Source organism: Harpia harpyja, chromosome 13 (assembly GCF_026419915.1).
Source record: "Harpia harpyja isolate bHarHar1 chromosome 13, bHarHar1 primary haplotype, whole genome shotgun sequence".
NCBI lineage: Eukaryota > Metazoa > Chordata > Aves > Accipitriformes > Accipitridae > Harpia > Harpia harpyja.
In genome coordinates, this window is record NC_068952.1 from 25,378,571 (window position 1) to 25,404,308 (window position 25,738).

At 40.0% G+C, this 25,738-nt stretch overlaps 1 protein-coding gene across 2 annotated transcripts in view; it reads right to left on the reverse strand.

Moving 5' to 3' along the window:
- Nucleotides 1-24,367, reverse strand: part of RASGRP3 (RAS guanyl releasing protein 3) — a 51,437-nt gene extending 27,070 nt beyond the window's left edge. The window contains exons 1-6 of one of the 2 annotated variants that reach the window (XM_052806497.1): nt 24,165-24,367; nt 5,570-5,760; nt 3,937-4,039; nt 3,226-3,288; nt 1,909-2,040; nt 479-626 (exon numbers count right to left, since the gene is read on the reverse strand). In XM_052806497.1, coding sequence (XP_052662457.1) covers nt 479-626; nt 1,909-2,040; nt 3,226-3,288; nt 3,937-4,039; nt 5,570-5,639 — 516 coding nt within the window. In that variant the 5' untranslated portion in view covers nt 5,640-5,760; nt 24,165-24,367. Of the gene's footprint in view, nt 1-478; nt 627-1,908; nt 2,041-3,225; nt 3,289-3,936; nt 4,040-5,569; nt 5,761-24,164 lie in introns of those variants that run through there. The other variant, XM_052806496.1, reaches the window with a different exon arrangement.
- Between the last annotated feature and the right edge of the window lie 1,371 nt (nt 24,368-25,738).

Consider the following 25,738-nt stretch of genomic DNA (forward strand, 5'->3'; position numbering starts at 1 on the left):
ATCTTCTGATCCTGAGTTGGCAAATGAAAGGACAGTTTCTGAAGAGGTGGTTGGGAGTGAACAGAGACTACAGAAGGACTATATCTTTTTCAGTCTCTTAAAAAATTGTTCATTGCAAAGACTCTGATGTTTCCTGAAAAGTAATTAACTATTTTCCTCAGAGGAAAAAGAAAGAACTGAAGATTTTGAACAATAATATTAGTTTAATCAATTGCTGCAACACATGGCTGCAGTAGCTTTTAGCAATAATTTTTGCCCAGAATTTCTCCACAGAATTAACTTCTGTGACTAAAAGCATCAATCATGAAAAAGATCAAGGAAGTGCTGGTGCAGCCATGGCTATGTACATCATATGAAGGATTATAAAGATTTACTACACTGAAATGTGGAGGGGAAAAATGTCATAAATGTTAAACGATATGAATGGTCTTTAAAGACAGGCTCCTAATTGCAAGTGACAAAGTTGTAGACTTCTTACAGAAATTCTCCTAAAAGATTTATGCTCCAGAAAAGTGAGATGTTCAGCTAGCTCAATGGGCTCCAGATGGTCAAACAGCAGGCAGGCTTTTCCCTTCTTGGAAATCCTCTTCCTCTGTGTAACTCTTCTCATCCAGTCATATGAAGGACTGCAACAGAAAAAGGTATGATTCTCATTTCTGTTTGGGTACCTGCGAGTGTAGCCCATGGTTTGCACACAGTTTTGTAATAAGAGACAGATTATGAGTTTTCTGATCTGTGACACCCAGCACATAAACACTCAGAGTAAGACCCACTCAGGTGCATAACAGAAGAGTTTCGGTGGTGCTACTGCAAATGATAAATAGTAGCAGGTTTCTATCCAAACAAAAGGACAACATACTGTTCTCTATGATAGAAGAAGCCATACTTAAAAAACGCCTTGGGAATACAAGAAGAACAGGTCACACCAAATTCTGATACAGAATTAAAAAATATTTGAATAACATCAGGGGTTAACTTTTACTCTGTAAGACCACATTTCCATGAAATAATGGGACAGCAGAAACAGTTAAACAGCTAACAAAACAGTAAGACAAGGGTGGACAAAAAGACAAATCATCTGCTTGCAAGCAATGGAATAATTCCTACCCACATACCGTAAAAGCACTTCAGAGAGCAGAAAGAGGTTGCTAACAATATTTTAAAATGAAGATTTAAGAGACAATATTCATATGATTTCACTGGTACTGTTCTCGCAGGAAGTCTTGCAACCTTCACCGTGATTAGTAGTGCTGTCCTTCCAGGTTACTATGACATTTTTAAATAAGGAAAAGTCACTATGCATGTGCCATATTTTAGAAGAAAATCTACAATATCAGGTGAGATACAAGAGCCTCTCTGGTGATGTTTAAATGGTAACATTCATTTCAGCATGTCAAGGAAATAGTAGTGTAATCATTTTGACGGAATAAAGCTACAAACATGAATACTAAAGATTATCCAGTTAAATCATAGAAAAGAAGTACACAGAAAGCCACTAGATAAAATTAACAGGTTACTGATGAAAGAACAAAAAATATTCCATAAGAAAATGCAAGATTTACACAACATACCAGTCACTGCATTGCTTGTCATGCTGTATGAAAAATCATAGGAAAAAAGTAATATTAATCACTTAATTGGCACTAGCTTTGTCAGGAAAATTATTTCTTTTCTGTTTATATTAAAAACTTACATACAGCTAAGAATCTTCTCTTCACTGTGACGCTACAACTAGAATTTCAAATTTTTAGTAACTTCAAATTTAGAAGACAATATAATCTTTTTGTAACTGCTTTTTTGCTCTCTGAAGATCAAGATGGCCCTTAATATTTTTCTATTTTGCACAGAACTAGAATTCTGCTGTTACAGAGACAGAGAGAAAGATGTTGAAGCTCATAACATCCTTACATGCTGGAGATATCAATGAGGTGCATGTGATCCTCATATCCAAGCTGCATGGCTACTTCTCGAAACTCTTCAGTCAAACGAATCAGCCCAAGATCCAAGTTAAACTCTGCAGGAAATTCCAAAATCCAGTATCTGAAATCCACAGACAGTGGTTCAGAGATGATCAGGGATTCATGTGTAACATTCAGTGGCTGCATATATATACTCACATTTTACTCAATAGGACTTATAAATATTTCAGACCCAATGGCTTTTGGGCAGAGATGGTGGACTACCCCAACTTGTTCCTGCTGTGATTATCTGCGACACTGAAGTGGCAAAAGCTACTTTATCATGTAATTTCCTTTGGTTAACTCACCACAGCACAACACAGCAGCATTCTATTGAAATGTGAAGTTAAAGTGATGCCTCAGGTGACACACACAAAAGGCACACACATGTGTCCTGACTCATGCTGCCAGGACACCCAAATGACACTTGCACTTATCCCTTTCCTAAGTGAGACACTTTACCTGCTCAGAAAAGATTTTTCAATGAAAATGAAAATCTTAATTTGAATGGCAGTTCTACCACGATAACCATGTAAATCAGATGTCTCCTCTGTTATTTAAGGGGGTACGGAAAAGGCTTTATAAGTCCTGCTTTCAATACCTCCCTCCCTTTCTTCACAGTGATACAACTTAGACCAGAGGAAGAAAGATAAAGTGTTTGTCTGAGGGAAGTGGGTTATATCATGTTAGTTTAAAAATTGATGCTTTCTCTTTTACAGAGAGATGTTCCTACACAAGCACAGCCCAATACATGAAAGCCTTCCCAAGAAACAAGGTAAGAGACAGTTGTTACAAGGATCAGACATACTCGACCTGTAATAGCTTTGGCATCACTAACACATTGCTGTCGTCATAAATTATGTAGGGATTGTATGAACTGAAGCTGACAGCCCAGAGACAATCTTCCTCCACCACACTAGATTACATCTTGAAGCAAAATGTGTGTCTCCTCTATGTGGCACCGAATTAGTCTCCCTCTAAGAGATGTCACACTCAAATACCAGGTAAAACATAGCACAAGTTTTCAATCAGCATTTTAGCTCAATGCATTTAAATGTCTTAAATGCTGGATGGCTCAACTTAAATGATTGTTTTCAAAGCACAGAAATTCCACTATGGACTGGAGATCAAGTAAAAAAAAAAAACAACCAAACCCTCAAACTTTATATTTCCATGGTTTAGTTTTAAACTTTACAAAAAGAAATTACATTGATAGTATTCCCAGAAGCATAAAACCAAAACTCTAGAGGACCAGAAGCATGCTTACCTCATGAAATAGCAGATTTTTAATCTGAATTCATTGCAGTTCTCCCCATTGGCATCTCTATACGTATGCTAGTTAAAGAAAGCTTTGTGTGCCTGGATTCAGTAATGTTGTTTTTATCTACAGAAGACTCTGACACTGCACCAGCTGAATAAAAAACAGTATCAAACTTTTCTTCTAGAGGTAACCACAGTATGCTCTGATATTTCATTGACTTTCACGGCATCTTAGGGGACAAAGACCAATTCCTGGCTGCCAATTTGTTTTTCGCACTAGCAAAAATGCCTCTATTACGCCATTCTGAATATTCTGCTAAACAGTTTCTTGCCAGCTTTGGCTAACCAAATATGATAATACTTATGATTACTGAATTCTTTAAGAGGTATCAATGACATGTAGGTGCTTAGCTACCACTGAAAGTTCATAGTAGTCAAAGGCCAGCCTGCCGTGATACATTTGAAAAGTTACCTTGGCCACATACTTCCACTTATTCAACGTTAATGCAAAGTATGCCCCAGTATGCTTGTACACATGGAAAAAATTCCACAAGCAGTAGCATAAAGAAGCTCACAGAATTCCATCTTTTAGGTTGAAAAAAATTCACCTCTAAACCTTGTTTGTCACTAATTAATTGACACATTTTTACATGCAGTTACTGAAACAATCTGCTTTTGATATTGTAATGTCAATTTGCAAGACATTGTGAAAGGATATGTGGACAGAAGCTTGCCAGCCAGCTCTGTGGAAGGCAGATACCACCGGTGCATTAAAAGAAAGGTTCTTGGCAAATGGCTAGAGCACCGATTTCCTTTGTCATCTGCAAAAGAGAAACAATGAGTTAACCACACTATTCATGAACAGAGAGGAGCTTTTATTCTTCAAGCTGAGTCACACAGAAAGGATCAAAAGTGGAAATATTGGCTCATTATCTACCAAATAGGTAGGAAACAAAACCAAAGCACAAAACCCGCTCCTTTAACGACAATATTGCTAGATTGCAGTGCTCGGTATTTAAAGGTAAAAAAACCCCAAACCAGTGTAGATAATGGGCCATAGCTAAAAAAATGGGGCATGGACAGCACTATGCTAAACATTATACGAAAAGACTGCCAGTAATCCAAAGAACAAATCCAAAATTAGTCCACCAAAAGATTGGGAGATGATTTATGTACAACCACTGCCAATATTTGTTTTATTGCAGCTTTATTGTTTTATGTTAACAATTAGATTGTTAAAAAAGGGATCTGCCTCAAGGAATTCAATGTCAAAGCAACACCTCACATCTGTGCCCAGGGTTCCATCTCCAGCTGCCTTATAGACCTGTTTGCAATGTAGCCGCTGAGACTGCAGAAAGAGTTATTCCCTGGCAGGCTGGCTGTCCATCAGTCTTTCTCAACATCTGCAATCTTAGATTATTCTCTGTCTGTCACTCTTTTAAAAGACAGTAGACAATATGCATGTATGAAATGGGAATGACACATGGACTACACTTGTCAAGAGAGTGTGTATACAAGGAAGAGAGGCATGATTTCCAACAGACAACAACTATATGAGCTCTGCTAATATTTTCATTAGGTTTTAGAACAACAGGTTTGATGGTGGTCTACAGAAATGGATATATGGGGATTCACTACAGTCAGTAGCAAGATCTGTCCGTCCCTCAATTATTTAATACTCTCTCACCTTTAGATACTTTTTTCTCTCCACAAGGGAAAAAAAATTAATACCTCATTCCAATCAAAAGCTGTCCTGCATTTCAAGAGAATCGAAATGTAGCTTTGTGAATTAAGGCCCCATTTCAAAGCATTTAAGCTTACCCATGAACTCATCTGACTGCAATGTGACACATGTCATGATTAATGGTGTTATGGATCAAAGTCTATTTCATCACTTCTTTCCCTCAGACCTGGTACATCACATTTTAATAAAAGTAAAAAGATTACATGAGCCTTAAGTCATATTCTTGCCAATTATTGCATGATGATTTGGAAAACCTTTCAAAAAAATTACTGGTCAGAAATGCAGCTGTGTAACCACTCAAGACAAAGATCAATGCCAGAAATAACTCCCTGAGTAATTCAACTAAACACTTCTCTTGGTGAAGGCCAGCATTTTAAAAACCACTATACCCACCATTTTGCATTATCTGTATTAATAAAATTTAATACAGTATGCATGTGATTAAAATTCTGGCCTGTGTGATTCTGGGCCAAAATGAAACATGGAAAATTTTACAGAGCAGAAATGTTGTTTGCCAAGGGAAAGACTGGCTAAATCAGAGAACAGCAGGGGTTATATTATAAGATGAATTTCAAGAACAGTAAAGTAAAATATTGAAAAAGCGTACCAAACATTTCAATACAAGTGTTCAAAAGCTCATCTAATGTTGCAGCCTTCCCAAGTGTGTTTGACCCCATTGTCCTTTAAGCGTTGTCAAAAAATAAGAGACATTTTCACCATGTGGAAGGATGTTTCTTCAGTTGCTCAGTTTTTCACTTTATTGTTGGTTGCATTCTTAGCTGGACTTCAAGGAAAAATCTGAAGAAAGTAAAAGAAATCATAATCATATGACTATATGGAAGACTTACCAGGATGCAATGTTTACAGTTCAACTCATCTTTTCTATAAACTGTTTTTTCACCACACAATAAAGAGAATGTGAAAGACTACTGTAAGCTTTCCCTACATTCCAGCTTGTGTCTTTAAGTGTTGTCTAATTGTTTGTCCACCAGCACAAAATAAATCCACAGCTAGGGTCATAAAACAGAAACCAGATGGTAAATGAGGATATGCATGTACAATGATGCACATTTTGTTCAGGTCATTTTATTTACACTTGATAAGTCACTTTTTGTTAATAACCCTGCTTTTATGTTTTTAAGCATAACCATTTTTTTTCCCTAAGCTTACTAGTTCATAGTAATGCTAATGGTCTTAATTGGCACAGACCACATAAAATGTTTAATTAAGTTCATAGCAAACATTAAACTAGGAGGCAGCTTTTCAGAGAACCTTAAGATCAGTCCCTACAGCTTTGTTAAATAAATCTTCTCACAGCAGCTGAACACTCACAGAAAGCTGAACACATACAGAAACTTCTAAATTGTACCATACATCTACTATGCATTCAATTATCAAACATCCATTTACCTGAAGATGCACAAAATACCTTGTTACAAGCTTTCAGAAATAATTTTACAGGTTATATTTAAAGAACAGAAGAAATCAGTATTTTATTGTCTATCTGTGGCTAAGCCCCACTACTGCCTGACCGTAACAAGTGTTTGAAATGTGACAAACAATAACAAAGTACATCCAGCAACTTTTCTAGAAAAAAAGCCAAGAGTAGAGCTACAACAATCCTTGAAGCAAAACAACACAGGAATTTGGGAAATTTCTTTTCAGAAGTTGTTGCATGTAACATAACCTTTTAATGTTGGTCATACAAAGCGCTGATGAACTATATGCCTGCTTTAATTCACCCACAAATACCGTGTTTTTCAAACCTACCACATCACAGACCTTGTACTGCACACTCAGTCCTGGTGGGACTGGCATCCTTCACCCTTTTTAGTAACCCACCCTGCCCCACTCCCAAATGCCACTGTTACAATGAGCACAAGAGTGCTCTGAGCCAGGTCCCTGTGAGGTTGCAGCCCTTCAGACATCACCGTGGGCCAGCCACCCAAGGGACACCAGGCAGTGGCAGATTTGCTGGCCCTGCTGGTGCTACCTCAGCCAGCCAGCTCACATGCATGGCGCAGGCAGGTATGCTCCTTTCTCAGCGAAATGCAGGGCCAATGTATCCTGACACAACTCCCACTTCCTAGAAAGAGAAGAAAATGCTGCTCATGCAGGCTAGGTCTGCACTACTGAACTGACCATGCCCAGACCGGCTCCCACATGCAAAGGCCAGCTAGCAGAGTTTGGCCTGTTATCTACATCAGTGAAGTCTCTCAACCTCCCAAACAGAGCAAGCTGCTCATTGCTGGCCTATGCTAACTCCCACCTGCACCTCAGATCCACTTAGGAGACCACTGTCTGGTTAGGGACCTTCTAGCAGCAAGGCGCATTGCATCCCAGCACCTGGAAAAGTGTCCCGCACTGGATAATTCTCTATAGACCTGGCTTCAGAGTCCTGTGGTCCCCAGGCTGCTTTAAGCATACAGCAGTGTTTTGCTTGGAAGACCTTCAAAACGTACCGTTCAGCCAGAGATACTATTACTTTTAGACGGGTGCCTACAGCCAGGTTCTTTCCAGTCCCAGCCAACAAAGGATTTAGACATGACACACTGTTCCCTGAAGCTGAGAGAAGAAGCCTGCAGGAAATAAGCACAGCTCACTGACTTTCTATATGTCAGTGCACACACACACAATGCTGCAGCAGCCCAGGTCAGCCAACAGGAAACATGAGCAGAGAGATACAAGCCTGAGTCCTGCTCTGCCAGTGCCTTCCTCCTAGCTGGAAGAAAGCACTTTCCTCTGAGTTTGGTAGTGTAGAACCCCCTCCTGAAGGCACACACATCTGTTTTTCCAGGAGTCGAGCAGAGCTCCTATTTGCAATGAATTGGGGGAAAACTAGTCCTTTTACACAACAGTAAGCAGTCAGAGCACTCACTTAAGAAAAAGGGGAAGGTGGGTACACAGTGGTCCTTGGCTTTGAACCCACACTTGGCATTGTAGCAGAAGGTGTCCTAACAGTTAGGTCTGGGTCTAGGCTGGGTAGCCTCAACCCTTCCTGCTATAGCTGTGTCATCGCACAAAAAACGAAGCTGTCTGAAGTGGACCAGAGAGAGAACACAGGGAGGTAACCTGGCTCTCTGACCTGCTGTTCAGGCCACACATGAGCCAGGGTCGCCCTAGGTTCAGTCTTTCTTCCCCAGACTTTTTATGTATTTAAAGGAAAAAAACCAAAAAGTAGAGCATTTGCTTGGTTTACTTGCTTTGAGAATTAGCCAGCAGCTGAGCAGTGTTTTTCAAGATCATGACTTTGTACTTTGGCACCTAACTTTTGCTAGAATCCCACTTAGGGCATGTTTGTCCTTTTTGACTACCCCAAAGTCCTTCCCTAAGTGCTTAAATTACTGGCTTGTTTTTTTACAGAGCCAGCTATCTAGTTCTTCCAACTTCATCTGACTTAGTATTTTTTTTCAAGAGGAGAAAAATAAAACAAATTTTACACTGGCTATTTCAAAATATTTTTTAGTCAGCTCTTTAAAATATAGAATTGAGAAAAGCTATTGCATTTTCTGCCTATCCATTGAAAACTGCTAAGCATGAAATGTAGGAGGGGAAGAGATTTGATCCACCTTTTCAGTTTTGTTAGTGTTACCATCCTCTATAATATATAGCATAGGAGAGTATCATTCCTATCTTCTGTTGGCAACAATTAAGGCAGCCATATAGTAATCAATAAATAATTCTCCATGTAAAATTGCAGGATTTTTTTTAATTACATGACACTACTTAACCTGTAGATACCTAGATCCTGATGTTAGAGTACCATCCCCCCAAACAGCCTATCTGACCACTAAATGGCTTTATTCTCATAATGCTTCTAAAAGAAGAATAAAACATTTCCACTGGAGGAAGAAGTGGCTGACTGGGGCTAAGCCACATATCCACAGCTGACCCAAAACCTGATATCACATCTCTTGACTGCAGACTCCAACAACCACAACCATTACATCATTAAGCACTGCTGTTCTACTAGAACAATAAATGTCTTGTCTATATCATGCCACAATGGTATCCAACCACACCAACACCTCTAGAGATGGATGAGTAAAATACAGCTATGAATTTTGTCTACCTAAATTAAATAAATTATATTTTGATAGTCAATGGCTCAACACGAGAAGCACAAAAAATCATACATGTAATAATACATTTATATTACATATATACATGTATAATAATGTGTATATAAAAATGTATCATATATGTATATAATACACATATATAATACATGTAAAGAGTTAAAAACTTTGAAGGAAGTGGTTACAAAAAATTGATTGCCAAAGGTGCAGTTGGACTTCCAAATAAAGATAACCTAGAGAATCTCTGCCCCCAGGTGCTTCCTAATGTAACTCTGAGACATCTCATTGCCATCCAGCTGTTTCAGGATTCAGGAAAGCTGGATAAGAAAAACAGAGCTCACCCAATGAGATGACACAGTTAGTGAATGACTGCCTACTACACCGAAACTAAAAAAAATATATTTTTGCCTTATAATGAAATTATAAATCCTATTGGGTTTACTGTGGTTAACAGAGGTCATTAAGGACACAGGAGGCACACAATCCTCTACAGCTATCCATTCTCATTTCTTAATCAGGTCACTTGAAATGACAGACTCCACTACGAGTCTTGCTGGGAACCTGCCACATGCTGTGGGACTTCAGGGCAATAGTCAGGAATGGGTGAAGGATGGTAGGAAAATGATCAATATAAGCCTTAGTGCTCCCTCAAAGCTTACAGCTTTGTCTAAAGGACCCCCTTCATTTAGGTAATAGATACAACCATAACATTCCTATGAACCAAGTCATGGTATCAGGCATGTCATGCTTTATTTCATGACATTTTACCATTATGGGATGCACACTTCCTACTTAGGGGGAAAGCAGAAACATCTGCAGTGATGTGCCCAGAGGTAAGAAGTCCCTGATGGACTGAACTACAGGACACAGAGTCCCTTCCAAGTCTTGCTTTCACTCTGACCGCCACATGCACACAGTTACTTTAAGCAGATGGCTTTCCTTAGCACTCTCGTGCAGTGTAATTGCATTTTGTGTTCAACATTTTGGGAGTCTTGAGATGGCGCTGTTGTGGACTGTCTTGATAGATGTATTTAAAACCAGTGTGTAAGCTGTGAGCTCCTGAGACAGATGTGGTCAGGTGTAATACATTAGATTTAAAAGAAACTGGATACCCTGCCAGTAAACTTGTGGTCTTATGCAAAAGAATAAAATGGTGAGAACAGAGTGAGGCAGCATGCAGTCAAGTTTTCAGTCTTGGCTACCGTCATTAGTAAAACCAAAAGACATCATTTTTACTGCTGGAGGCTACTAAGGGGAGGTCCACACCTACAAGTTACAGCAGTTTAACTAATATTAAAATGTCAAGCCAGCACAAATCCCTGCGTGTGCACTTTCACATGGATTTCAAGCAAGTTATATTGGTTACAGGTGCAAGATAAACCAATAAGTTGGGTTTAAATAGGATTAAATTTGACATACAGAGTAATATTTATTTAGCTATATGAAATTTAAACAGCTTTTTAGCTAAGCCAAAGTAAATGTACGTGTAGCATTTTCCCCATTAATTAAAAGTGGGCTATTTTCCTTCTATTTAGGGACAATAAATAGAGTCACATGCAAACAGCTCAACTTTGATGCACATGCACCTCTATGGGTCTCAGTTTATCCATAAACTTTCCAGAGGCCTGCACACAGGAGAGTCATATTCTTTACAAGATTAGGACATTCTTGGCAGTTTAAGTAAGCCAGACCTCCCCTTGTCTCCCCCTCTTCCAAGCCTCCACAACACAACACTTAATGCTTGCATTAAATAGCTTCCACCTGGCTGCTGGAGAAAGAGTGCTAAATGCAAGCAGCTGAACAGGGAAATAGAATCAGTAGCAGTATGCAGAAAAAGAAGCCCAGAAGAAATCAAGAGCCTCATGAGAAGGTTTAAGGGTAACTTCCCTTGCTACACCTTTTTCCTTTATCCTGTCTTGCTTGTGTCTAGGACAAGCTCTCCAGGACAGAGTTCATCTGCTACCCTGTAGATGTAGTGGAGGCTTTCGCAATGAGGCCCTTTCCTGTGATTAGTCTCCACACATATAAGTGTAATTACTATAATAAGAATCCCGGCTGGGACACATAATGGCTGCACCTTTGCCTACACAGGTGCATTTGAGACATCTGTTTGGGCTCAAGTCAACACAGGTCTTAGGTTGCCTAATGCATGGTTCCTGAAGTTTTTCCTCTCCAAGTTGTTAAATATTTCTTTTAGGTGGTCAGTACCAGTTTATTTATTACAATACTCACAACTCCTTTTCTAGAAAACTCTGAACAAGTGACATACGTGGCCAGGTTTCTCCAGCATCCGACACATGCCAAAGCTGTGCTAGGCAGGAAAGGGCAGTAATGCTGGGCTGCCAGGCAGCCTAATGCCACCGCTTCTGTCCCAGTCCATGACCTCAACCATCACAAGCAGCTGGCTGCAGGGTGGCACATCTGGCTTACTGATGACATTTGTCATGTGGAGCGAGGACACAGAACAAGGGAGACACTGTGGCACTGCTCCATGAATGCAAGATACAAGCCTTGCTGGGGGCAGGAGAGGAATGAAAATGAAATATGAGAGTCTTGGGCTCATCTGATGTGACTGTACTCATTCACCTTTGGTACACACCTTCAGAGAGCAGTTACACGACAAGTCACAGTAACTGTCTGCACCCTGTTACTTTGATTCACTCTTTTTCTGGACCAAGGCAGAACTTGAAAAGACACTAAACAGAGTGGGACATCTGTGTCTGAAAAGATGAGAGGACAGGGGGATGGTTAAGTGTGCACTGCTGGTGGATGGCTAAAGCCAAATCTTATATTAACAACAAACACTGCACAGGGAATGTTAGTGGCTCCACAGCTCTACGGACTCCACAGGATAAAGTTTCACCTACTCTATTTCATTCACCTACCCCAAACCAGTGTAATCTCTGTAAAACTTAATTCATTGTCAATTAACATAAATATTTAATTACTGATTTGGGTATTGGGAAACAAAGAAGACAAACATTAGAACACCCTTCCTCCCACTTTTTCAGGCTCAGCTGCACTCCAGAAACGTCTCCTCCCCCTTTGTTATTGCTGCAGGTTGCACCCAGTCCCTTTGGTGAAGCAACGAGCAGTGCAGGAGGTCAGGGTCCGTACACAGCAGTTTCTCTCTGCTGCTCCTTCCTTCTCACTCTTGTCCAATGCTCTAGCATGGGTCTTCTATGAGCCACAGTCCCTTCAGAGGTGTACTTGCTCTGGCATGGGCTTATCCACAGGCCACAGTCCCTTCAGGGAAGTACCTGCTCCGCCACAGAGCACCTTCTTGTTCTCTGAGCTTGTTATTCCCTCTGTTGTTCCCTCCTCCTCTCCGTTCTCTCCATGTTCCTCCCCCCATCCCCCACCCTTGGCATTTTCTGCCTTTTCTTAAATGTTTTCACAGTGGTGCCACCAACCCGGCTGATGGGCTCAGCTGTGGCCTGTGATGGGTCCCTTGCAATGACAGCTGGAAGCAGCTGTGTCTTACACAGGGCAGCCCCTGGCCTCCTCCCACAGAGGCCGTGCCCGCAGTCCCCCTGCTGCCAAAACCTTACCACTTACTTCCAATATAGACTCTAAGGGGCGAGCATTTTCCACCTTAGCACAGAAATATACAAGTTACAAATTGTCAAAATTTATTTCATTATGCTTAATTCTGAGAGAAGAGTCCACTGAGCTAAATATTTACTTTCAGGTCACCACAGGTCACCCAATTAACATTGTTGTGGTTTCGGCTGGGATAGTTAATTTTCCTTCTAGTAGCTGGTATAGTGTTACTTTTGGGATTTAGTATGAGAAGAATGTTGATAACACACTGATGTTTTCAGTTGTTGCTAAGTAATGTTTATACTAAGTCAAGGATTTTTCAGCTTCTCATGCCCAGCCAGCAAGAAGGCTGGAGGGGCACAAGAAGCTGTGAGGGGACACAGCCAGGGCAGCTGACCCAAACTGGCCAAAGGAATATTCCATACCATGTGACATCATGCCCAGTATATAAACTGGAGGCAGTTGTCCTGGGGGGCAGATTGCTGCTTGGGAACTAACTGGGCATCGGTTGGCAAGTGGTGAGCAACTGCATTGTGCATCACTTGTTTTGCATATTCCAATTCTTTATTATTATTATTACTATTATTGTTATTTTATTATGTTATTATCATCATCATCATCATCATCACGATTCTTTTCTTCCTTTCTGTCCTGTTAAATTGTTCTTATCTCAACCCACGAGTTTTACTTTTTTTTCCCCAATTCTCTCCCTCATCCCACTGGGTGGGGGTGAAGTGAGCGAGTGGCTGCATGGTGCTTAGTTGCTGGCTGGGGTTAAACCACAACAAACATAGGAGGGTATTACAAATGATTTCAGGGCCTAGACATCTACTCTTCTATAGGAACACAGGTTAAATGAATAGGGACCATAGGTAAGAAACCAGGTGGTTATACGGAACCACTCATATGTACTACCAAACTATTAGCTCAGAGCCACATAATGCCTTGTAGAAGTTCATAAATTAGCACATGGGGTACAATACATGCTGACCTAAAATAGAAGAGAAGCTTACAGAAATCATGAGGAATGCTAATGGACAGTCACACGACCAAATACTTTCAGTAATCAGAAAGTCACTTGATAAAGGCTTGAGCTGCTTAGACAGCATTTTGTTTAGCATTCATATCTCTGTGAAATATAACCAAGATGATTTCTGAGACAACAGAAAAAAATCCAGGTTTCCTCACTTATAAACCCCCTAAAACAATGGATAACTTGATAACTGGATTTGTAAAAACAACAAAAGTTTCATTCTTTCTCAGTTGCAATTCTAGCATTTTATGGAACTGGTTATCTACCATACTTCAGCTTTGTCCCATCCACTTCTATATTTGTTTCCTCAATTTACCGCGTTTGCCTCTGTAACTGTAACTCCAGCTAATAATGGCAGTAAAATCTGAACATACATGCTTGAGTTATTTCATGTACTATGATGATGACATCTTACTTCCACTCTCCATGGGTCAAGGTAGAACAATTGCCCAGAATGCATCAGGTTAAAAGGAAGAGCTAAAGGAAGACTGTAGTTTGTCTTCAAAAAGAGGAAAACTTTTCAGCCACACTTCTCAGGAGATTTGTCACAAAAATTGTTTTGCTATTCCCAGTAAAGCAAAAATAAAATTACAAATATAAGACATTTGATTAACGTGTATGACGCCAGGGGATGCAGCACTTCTGAGAATCTTTGCCCTTCAGGCACATTAGAGATGTCCAACACCAAAATACAACCCACTGGGAGAGGACACCTAACAGCAATAAGAGTTCCCGTACTCTAACTCAATCTTTTTTCAGAAACCAAATCAATACATGTCAATATCTCTTACAAGTCATACTACTGCCTGTAAGCCTTCAGAGAAACTCTTAGCAATTACCTCTGCTGTTCACAGACTTGTATACAGCTCTTTACAGTCTTTCATGAATAAGTCTGCTTTGTTAACCTAGTCATATAGGTCGTCAGGGGAAAAAAACCACCTTATCAGCATATATTCTTGACTGGTTACACTGTTACACGCCTTTAATGAGACTGGACCAGCCCAAGAAAAAACATTTTTTTAGTTACTTTAAAAAACATATGGGGAAATAATCAACCCTTCAGTTCTGAAAGACAAACACTCAGTATATTGATTATCATATATCTGTTACAAAATATTTTAATATTTTATTATTATTTATCTTTCTGAGCTATATTCTCTTAAAGCCAAGCTTGAAAAATCACACTTATTTATTAATTAGATTACTAAGAAATTCTAGGCCCTATTTACCTAGACCTTCTGATATGTTCAGCTTGGAGATCTACATTTTCCCTCACAAACCTTATTTTGTCTTATTTTTAACTAAGCCAAAATTCTTCGATAGTAGCATAGTCCCTGGGTAGTGTCTTTTTTGAAGCTGTTAAATATTTCAAGAGTTATGGCAGTTTTAAGAGTCAGCGCAGCTTTCAGTTTCACACCACTTTTCAATCAATTTTAAGGCAAAGAGGAAACATAAGAGCCTCTAACTTGTATTAAAATTCAGTAAGTTTGGTATCAAAGTTCTTGCCTGATAAACCCGTGGCTTCCAAATTGATTTTCACTTGGAAGAAGCTTTTTCACTCCATATAATTCTGTAATTTCCAGTTATTTCCCACTGCAGACTAACTGCTCATGGCACAATACTTTGTAGGCCCATGCTGGCAGACAGCCACTTTGCAAATATCTGTGCCACACATTATAATGATGCCACAGGAATTACAAACACGTATGGAGCTTCTCAAGCACGTCGAGCTCTACAGGCTTGTGCTGGTCACCCAAACAGTAGAGATGATAGCTAAGTGTCCCCAAAAAGCAAGATGTTAAAACACATCCCCTCTTCCCTTTTCCATCTATGCAGCTACTTTGTATCAAGAGAAGAGAAAATTATTATCTGCTGTCACAGATACCAGTGAAGGGAGACTTCAACACCTCCTACTTACCTGCTATAATTTCTAGCATCGATGACCATATCTGATTTCTCACTCTTTCTGGTTTCCAGTGTTCCCCAAGCTGAAGAACAACTGCAGTTCCTTTACATCTAATAAAAGTAAGGGTAGGTATCACCTTTTGAAGAGGGGACGTTAAGCACGTGTTTATTTTTTCTTCTTCGGCCCTGTTATCCCACAGTTTACCTCATATCTCTCCCCATGAATTCACAACCTATACCTATCCTGGTGTGAGGAGCGGCCTCCCCATGTAGTGAGAGCAGTTTTGCTGCTGACCTTTCCTCCTGTGACTACAATCAAAACATGGGTCAGCTTCAGAAATATCTTGACCGCACATTTACAGCCTAGGAAGTACACTTATCAGTGCAGTAAATTGAAGGCAGCAACTGGCAAAAGAACAAAGGCAGGAAGAGGCTTTCAGAGACTTAAGTAATGGGAAGCTGGATGTCTGAGATGGAGCAAGACAGAGTTAAAAGGACAGAGGGGCAGGACAGAACTTTGGCTCCTTTTGTTCATTTGGCTGTGATGGTGCATTTCTAATGGAATCTTCCTTCATTTTCCCTTTGATGAATATAGAAAATGGTTCACATGTAACTGCTATTTCCCCACAGATGTGCTAATAGGTCCCAGACAAGGAGAGAGAATGGACCGGTTGCTAAAGGCCAGTAACCCTTCTCACTCCCCGGTGGCAGCTTCCCATTCATTTGAGAGCAGTTGCACTTTAAAGAGAGAATGCAAATTAAAATGGTACGCTAGAAAACACTGACAGACACACATGACAGTAGACAGACCTGCTGTGTGATCCTAGGAACTCATGCAAATTGCTCTCTACCGCAGACTCACATGAATCAGGGACGCCTGCCTTGTGCGGTGCTATGGTTTTGCATCTGTAGAAATCACCGATGACTCACAACTCACAGGCAAGCAGGCATGCAAAAAAGCTGGTAGAGTAAAAACACAGCCTGGAGGTTAGGAGAGATCCAGCATCTTTCTTTGTGAAATTCTGTCAGCAGATGCTGGACATCAAAATACGTGAGCAGTTCCTTATATCTAGTTATTTTCTATGAGTTTCCCTTGGGAAGATGGGTGAAACAATGGCAGCTTCAGATTTCTTAATGATGCAAAGAGCGAATTTTAAATACAGGCATAGTGTTTCTTAAGCCAGTTCAGAGGTTTTTAAAACAGTAGCCCTCCAACAGAGAAGAGCAGGGAAGAGATTATTTGCTCCTTCTAGCACATCTGACTACATTTTGTACTTTTTTCCAGAGGTAACAAAGCAACTGTCAGTCAGCTGACTAAACTTTATTTCCTTACCAAGCAGTCTACTAAGAAACACACACTGGTTAGTATGACCGTATGAAGACACACAGCAAACCTCTAAAACTGTTTATGATACAAGAAGTCTACAGAGTACAGGATATGAGAACAGCATCACCACAGTTGATTCCTATATCCAAGCTTTTGGAGCAGAGTGAGTTTTATTAATAACCACGTACCTTCCTAACAATTAGACAGTTTGCAGCCAACAAGTTAAATGCCTTCTTTAAAAAGAGAATAATGGCAACAGAGAAATTTCTCATCAAAAGACTTGAAACACAAACACAAGCTCATCTGAAGAAGGGGCTATATATAAAAATATACAGAACAGCAAGACAATTAGAAAAAGGGGAAGGAGCAGTGTAAAAAAAAAAATCTCAAAGAAAAAAAGAGGCAAAGCCTCTTACAGTTCCTGCCTTAATAAGTAATACATTAAACAAGTAACTTTGATCTTTAGTTTGCTAATATTATTTTGGTAGTTAAATATTTATTGTATGAAAGAATATTTAATGCAGGATTGCAGCTACACAAATATCCCACTTCCACAACCGCAGAACACATTGCTACAACAGGACTTCAGAGAAACAAACCTCACCAAAACCCATTGGTTAAGTTTGCAATGCTCATGTCTTAAGATACAACACTGTAATTCTCTAAAGCTCATGTATTTGTAGTGCAATCTGTATTTTCTGCCTAAAAGAGTAAGATCTGTAGAAAATCCCAAAATGCATCCTTTGCAGAGATGCTATGCCAAAGATTCACCATTATTTGAAAAGCAACAAGAGCAGCTGTTGTAGCTGTAACAGCTGAGAATCACATACTCCACCAAGTATCTTTTTGGCTGTGTGGATAAAACCCCTTCAGTTAATTGGTAGTATAATACCTTTGCAGTGGCTGGTTCAGGCCACCCCAAATACTTGTCGCCCTCATGAGTAACTTGGAAGACACTTATTAAATTCATCCAAGCCTGTTTGCTTTGTATTTATAGAGGAAACTCATAACTATTTACTCCTTAGCATGTATTTATCAAATTCAAGGAGCTTATCAGAATTTCTTGAAGGGTCTGCCTAACTCCAATAATGATTAAAAAAAAAAAATCCTGTGGCTATGTGGTAAAGCTAATATGAAGCGAAAAAAGTGGTCAACTAAGGCGAGGAAATTAAAGGGTAGAAGGTGTCAGGAAGATCTTGATTTAGAAGCTGAGATAGAGGCTTAGGGACTTTTTCTCCCCCAGTATTCAGCCTTGAAAGACTGACTGCTATTGCAGTCAGGTTTTCAAAATAGCTCACTCCTTTTCAGGCTTACTTACAGGAAAAAATTATATTTCTATGAGCGCTAGCATACCAGATAACCATGCCCGAGTCAGAGTTTACACCAATTTCTGAATCAATATAGTTAAATCAGTGCGAGAATTCCAAAAGGAGCAGATTTTGAAACACTGACATGAAGCAAATTGCAAAAGAGCCTTTACTTAAGATATATTAATCTAAAACCCACCTCTTTTATTTTGGTTCCACAATGTTAGCTGAGAACTAGATCCAAAAGAAGGATTAAGTGCCCAAATCCTGGCTCCCTTTCACTTCCAGGGCCTGACTCCAGGGGTGTGATTCTCAGCCTGGTCTCTCACTTCTCACTTCCTCACCCCCAGAAGGTAACTGCCTAGAGCTTTTAACCTCTTTCTGCATTTTCAGTATTAAAGTCCCCGAATGCCCAACAGTGGGCTTCGAGAAGCCTATCAGAGTCAGCAACACCAAGAAGCTCCCTGCTTAGGTCAGTCCTAATGGTGGGATCTGTACACCAGAAACTCTTCTGCCTTGCCTGTTAAGCATCCTCTGGTCACACCTAGCACGTCACTCCCATACTGGATAGGTGCAGCTGTGGTGCCCAAGCTCTTTATCCCAGACCTCTGAACATTCCTTAAAGCTGAGAGAGATACAGGATCAATTCTTCCCATTAGTGGAAGGATTGTAAATCTCCCACTGTCTTGGCTGAGACAACAGAGTAGATTTACCTGCCCCAGAACATCAATGAAATTCCACATTAAATGAAATAATGAAGTTTCTTTGGGCCGCAGGGACAAAGCAAGCAAGAACACGACTGTATAACTTAAGGGGAAGAGCATTTACTCAAGAAGAGGGAAGAAAAAGTGTATTCTAGTTCCTGCCCCAATGCCTACTTAAGATAAAAATATACAGACAGTCATTAGGGCAGGGCCTGGAAACCAAAAGTTTTAGGAAGGGTGGCAGCTGTTCCAGGAAGTATGTGTTCATGAATTTGGTAAAGCAGAGCGTGAGTAAGCAAGCTGAAGTAGGCAAGACATCTTTAGCAGAGGAGATTATTATTAGTCTTTTAAGGAAGCTATTTCATGAACAGTGTAATAAGGCTGGAATGTCATGGCTATTCTGATTCGGATGACAAAAATTACTATATATCTAGACAGTAAGTTGACTCAAGCCCTAGTTCAGCAAAGGTTTTCTGATGTAATTTGCCCCACTGGTAATCAATTACATATTTGCATAAACTGTTTTTTTACTTCCCATTAGCAACACCAGAAATTTCCAAACAAGCTCTGGGTTCAAACACTGGGTCACTGCAAAACAAATAGAACTTATCAATGCATGCCATATGAACCAGCACTAAGATTATGGATTGGGTGGACCTAAGTAAATTATGGGTTATGAATGGAATCTTATCAGTAATAATGCTAATTCAGATTAAGGAAATCCAATTTGGTGAAACCAGAGTTTAAGCTGGAGAAATGTTATGTCTTTTTAAAGAACATGAAAAAGAATATAGCATCATGACAAAGAATATATGCAACCTTGGGTCATGTGTCAAAGGCAGCCTCATCAATATGTTTAGCAAGCATGCAAATATACCCAATATAAGTCACGTTCAATCTATTTGACCATATCATGTATGACTTACTTAAATACTAGCCTCTAAGACTGATTTCTACATTGAAAATTATCAACCTGTTTCAGGCATAGGGAGCAAAATATACTTCAAAAGGAATGTAAAATCCTTGTTCATCTTGGAGATCCTGTTCCTGCACACACTCCCCACACTCCAGACTCTCTTGCACAAGCCCACCACTACTCTGAGTGGAACATCTGTTCCCATAGTAGGGGTTGAAAATAGAGGTAGTTTTAACAGTAGCAGAAGGAGTTGTATATGGAAATGTATTGTTATGCATAACACGTAATATCAATATATATTAGCTACTGGTATATTAAGCTTGGTATGACTTTTGTGGTAGTCCAAAGCGGACATTATGCTGAATCACTAATATTAAATTTGTGTTAATTTAAGATGATACGGTTATTTTCTGTTTGCAGGAACTAAATATATAAAGTATCTGAACAAGAATAGCTCAGGTTTCACTAATTTTGCACAATTATGTCTGGCAGGTTCTTGAGATGTTGAAGCCTTCTCCCCTTGCCTGAGAAACTCTAGGTCATTAGTAAAGAGAATATGCATAAATCACAGGTGGGAGAGTACAGTGTAGAGAGAGTCAAACCAGTTCACCTATTTGAATGTGGTCAGAGGATACTGCAGCAAGGGGAGCAGTTATTCAGAGATGTGAGACAGCAGATGGCCATCAAAACAACCAGAGTAAATCTCAGAGGTAATTGTATTTTCTGCTGAGCTGTAAACATCAGTCATGTGGGTATTTCCACACACCCACACTTTGACCCTGACCCTATACACACTTAGAGGTAATATGAACTTTCTGATGGGACCACTCATGAGTTCAGCTCAGCAAATACCTATGCATTTGCAGGATTAGTCTTTGTATCTGAACTGGACTCACCAAGTCTGTTTTGTTGATATTGCCAGTGCTTGCAGCTGATGTTCTTTTACCTTCATAGCAAAAGAAAAGTTGTCCCCTGTCCCAACACCTCTAATCTGGTGGTCATGTGGTTTTTAGATATGTTATGCCAATAAACAAATCTATTAATGAAAAGTACTACTGCACTGGCTATTCGCACTGAATAGAGAAAGCAATGAACAGAAAAAATCAGAAGACCTGAGAATTTGTTTCAGCTTTTTTATTCAAACACTCGGGTATAAGACATTGCCATTCCTGACTCAAAAGAAAGGGCCAACGTGCCAACATGTCTATCAAATTTAGCAGTGAAAAGTGATTATGCCACAAACACGTTAATGGAAAACATTCTGTGCAAGATGTTTAGAGTACCTGTACAAGTGTTCTGTAGCCAGGCCCAGCAGCTTAGGAAAAAAAGAAAAGCACACAAGTACCCCTTCAGTATTTTTAAAAGTAGTTTCCTCTATTCAGGAACATCCTGGGAGTGGCTTCTCTGTATAATGGCATTTTCAACTAGAGAGGTGCTGGCAAAACTGTGGTTACTATTCAGTGAGATGTTTTGCTACAGAGCAGAAATATGTCCATTAAGAGAGCTGTAAGGCTGTCCTGATCATTTCCTCAGAGTAAAGGAAAAGGATTTAACAGGAACCTTACAAGGCTCTCAGTGATATGAGTGTGCACTGAGCTTCTGCAGAGGCACAGCAATGCTCACACTGTTACTGAATCTCCTCTACTACGCAATAAAAAAAAATCCAGGATGAACAACTTCTGGTAGGTATTGGACTTTCTGGAGATGCATCAATGGGAAATGCAAGGGCTGAGCACTTCCCCAAACAAAGCACGCTGAAATTTAATTTATGTACTTCATGCCTATGCAGACCTGCCTTGACCTACATGAATGTAATGGGGGGGTATATTAAAAAAACTGAGCACGTGTTTTTGTGAGATCAGGATATTATAAAATAATACAAAAGAGTGGTGGTACAGATGTTGTGTCTTCTGCTCAAGCGCAAAATCACTGTGTGCCCCAGTGGTGTTCCATGACTGGTGCTGCAGTAACAGATGTTGCAGTTGGAATTCATCAGAAAAGCCATAAAGGGAGGAGAGCCCGAAGACTGCAATACTCTAGTTTCTTGAAGTACACTGTGTGTGTTTAACAGCAAGTATCCATCCCTCCAAAATGGGTTGGTGATAAGGACTGAAACAACTCTACCCTTGAGAATCTTGTAATGTTGATCACATTTTCTTTATTTTGTGGACAGAGGATTTAAAAGTCTAGTCATGAGTCTCAAATTTCATTCAAAATAAGATACAGCAATGACAGCTGGCAGCTGTAAATAAAGCTGGGTTGTTTACCTTAAATTTTGCAGATCCAAGTGATGAGTTATTCTCCCTTATTGTGAATGACCTTAATAATCAATAGTATGGAGGCACAAACCTGACCTCTCCCATCACATTTCTTTGAGACAATTCAGTGACTGCTGTGACAATGTGTTTTCAGACATTATTACCTGAAGGCAAGCTCAGCCGTGCAGTTATCTAATGTCTACTATGCAATCATCATGAGTTCCCTTTTACACTACGCTTAATTCCCGGGGATGCCTGAGAATAAAATCAGTTGCACAAGAGGCACATATAGCTGGCTTGTAATGCAGCTGATGCAGAACCATATGGCTTTACATCAGCCTTCTGCACCAACCCTGGCACAGTGGTTGTGCCAGAGATAGGGGAGAAGAAGGTACAGCAGGAATGGTCTGAGCTTCTATCTCTTTTCTGGTGGATTTGGGGTTTAACCTGGGTTCAAAGCATGGCCCTTCAACAGTCCTTTTCATCTGACTGGGCAGTTTGCTTAACAGAGAACATTGATCACAAACGTAAAACACAATGTGTGGAAACAAGCACACCGTGGCATAGTCTTACCTAAAATGAAGAATTCCTACAACTCTGAAGAAAAAGGAAGTTATTCTGGGATCAGAATAAAAAAGCGAGAGCAGACCTGCACCACATGGGATGGAGACTCGGACAGGCCTGAAGGGCCCCACTCCAGCCAAGGTTCCTGGGGGACTGGGGACTCCTGAGCTCAAAGCCAGGCACCTCAGGGGCCCGTAGGCCTGCTGCATTTATAGTGTCGCGTGCCATCTGCATGGGATGGCTGCAGTGTAACTGCAACCTGATAGTACTTGAGCTCTTGGTTCAAAGGCAGTTTACCCTCGGAGACATGAACAGGCAGGAAGCCAGGCAGACTTCTGGTTTTGTGAACAATTGAAACTGATTGACATTTTCCTATAAAATTTCCAGTTAGCCAGAAAAGCCATAAACTATGGTTTAAAAGAAAAATAAAAGTCTTCAGGGAGAAATAAATAAAGTTTCTCTTTCTTATGTGAGAAGTCTTTGAAAAAGGATTATTCTCCCCATCTTTAAAGGAGGGACCACATGATTCACTAAACCTGCCAGGGTTTACCCTTGGTCCTGTTCTGAAATTCAGGCTTTTTGACTTGATATACACCTTCCTTAACAGGACCCCACTGCTCTCTACCTCTGCCCCTCTTTAACTTTCCCCAAAGCACCTGGCATCCCTCAGTCTCATCACATATCAAGGTCCATCACCCATTCATTTGTTCCCATTCCTCCAAAGTCTTCCTCAAAAAACCCTAATTCATCTCTACATGAATAATTGATCAAAAGCTCCTTTATATGTATCCAATACTCCAATTCTTGTGTTTTAAAGCAAAACTTCAGACTGTAACAGTCAAAAATTATCAGATGGGGAAATCAATCATTCATGAAGCAAAACCATAAAAAATGAAAGTATCCAAAAATAAATTGTATTAAAAACTTGGTGATATTTAGGAGACTTGGTCCCTGTTTTTAGGGTGGATTTTTTTCAATCTTCACAATCTAATTATGCATTATTATCCAGAATGACTCAATTATATCTTAATCAGTGCATCTTCACTGTCTTCCTGTATTTCTCTGCTTCTACCTTTTTCTTCCCCCAAAATCTCTGCATTCACCCCCAAAAAGTAACCAGTTACAAGCAACTTTCTTCAGATCAATCACACTATTTTGAGGGGGTACTTCTGTCAATTCCTAACATGAGTACTTTTAAGCCAAATACTGAAATTGCTCTATACTCAAGTTGGATCATTACCTATTGACTAGCTTTACAGAGAAAGGAAAATACATTCATCATAAACAACCTCTTCACTCCATCATCTGAGTAAATAAACACCATTTTCCCTCCCTGGCTAGCACGAGGACAAAACACCCTACCTACCTTGTTCCTGCAAAAGCAAAACCAACGCTATTGTTAATCACAGGTCAGAAAAATATAGGCATTCTGAGCATGAATGACTGCTTATCAATGAAGTGACACCTTCACCCTTAAGTTTTTTTACAAAAGGTCTAGGATGAAAATAGGAAAGCAGTGGCAGTTTAGGAAAAAAAAACCCAACAAAACCAGGGAAAATCACTTACTGTACTTGGTTCTGCAGAGGTATTCAACACAAACATCACCCTTCCTTGTCCAGCTGCCAAGTGCTAAAGCATGAAATGAGCAGCTGTTTCCTTCAAGCTGGGGCTGTGTGTCTTAACTAGTCACATGCCCCTCCTGATAAATCTCACTGCCGTGCTAGGAGGTCAGAATCTGAAGATCATTATTCGCCTTATTAGAAAATCCTTTTCATAACAGCAGCCTTTGCTAAAGCATTTGACTGGAACATGGTGCTATATGTGCTCCATAACTACTACTTTTTTTTTTTTTTTTTTTTAATGACTAACACCAAGCAGTAGATAAGCCTTAATCGACAGTAGGGGCAGCACAATGGAAAGTTAAACACATCCCTGTTGATCGCTTCAGGTTTGTTTCTGACTTCAAAATTCGCTGTGTTTAAATTTAGGAATTTAAACCATCAGGAACAGAACAATTTAAAACGCTGTGGCATTCATAGCATCTTTAAGACCAGGCGACTCCATAGATGATGCAAAATATGTGAACAATCCCACTTATGGGGATTAGTTGTACTTAAGGGGCAACATCACTACCTTTTGTGTTTGGATAGTAGAGTGATGAGTGCGTTATTAATACTGGAGATCATTTTAATTTTGGTATCTAGCATTTTTACAGCACAGGTTATGGGGCTGCATTGTGCCAGACATTGTCTAGTCAGACTGTGATAGCCCTTTTGAGATGGGGCCTATCAATCTAAACAGAGAGAGCAAAATGAGAAACAAAAGCATCCTTATCCCTGTGTCCCCAGATGTAGGACAAATGAAGGAGAAACACTGAAGTCAAGAAATGAACAGGTTCTGATGGAATTTTCCAGGGCAATATGTAGCCATACGCTACTGAAATTCAACTGAGACTCTGCACCTAATTCCCTTTAGCTTGGTCACATATTTAAAGATATTTAGGTATTTAAGGACAAAGGCATACTGTCAATGGAATTTTGAGGGTGAGATGCAAAACATCATTTTCTGAAACGCTTAATTCTCATCCCACTTACAGGATATACTGTGCTGAAACTCCAGCGGTACTTTAAATTGAAAAGAGTGACAGGACACAGGCAATTGCCATACCTCAGTATAGGATGTGGTAATGGTATTTTATTGTTTGGTAAGCAAGCCAGATCTTGCAAGATTGCACAGTCTCATTGGATTATAAAGGGCATTATAGGGCATTTTTCTGAAATACAACCTGCACCAATAGTTAGGACTGCAACTGAGATTTGAACAAATTGAAGGAATTGCTTAGAGCCAGATAGGTGCCTGTTGTTAAAATTATTAAATTATAATAGTGTATCTAGCTGGCACATTTGTCAGAAACTGATGAAAGCCTGCAAATCACTGAAGGTGAGGGCTGCAGCAAAGAAGGGTAACTCAGGTTGCTTCCTTCGACCTTACCCAGCTCTTCATATTACATAAACTTGCACACGGTTATGAAACCATGCAGCCATCAGTGCTGCCAGCACAGCCTGAAGCAGGGAAGAAGCACTCGTGCTAATTACCCATGCCTTTGTGGGTCTCCCGTTTTCTCGGTCTCGGTATCGCAG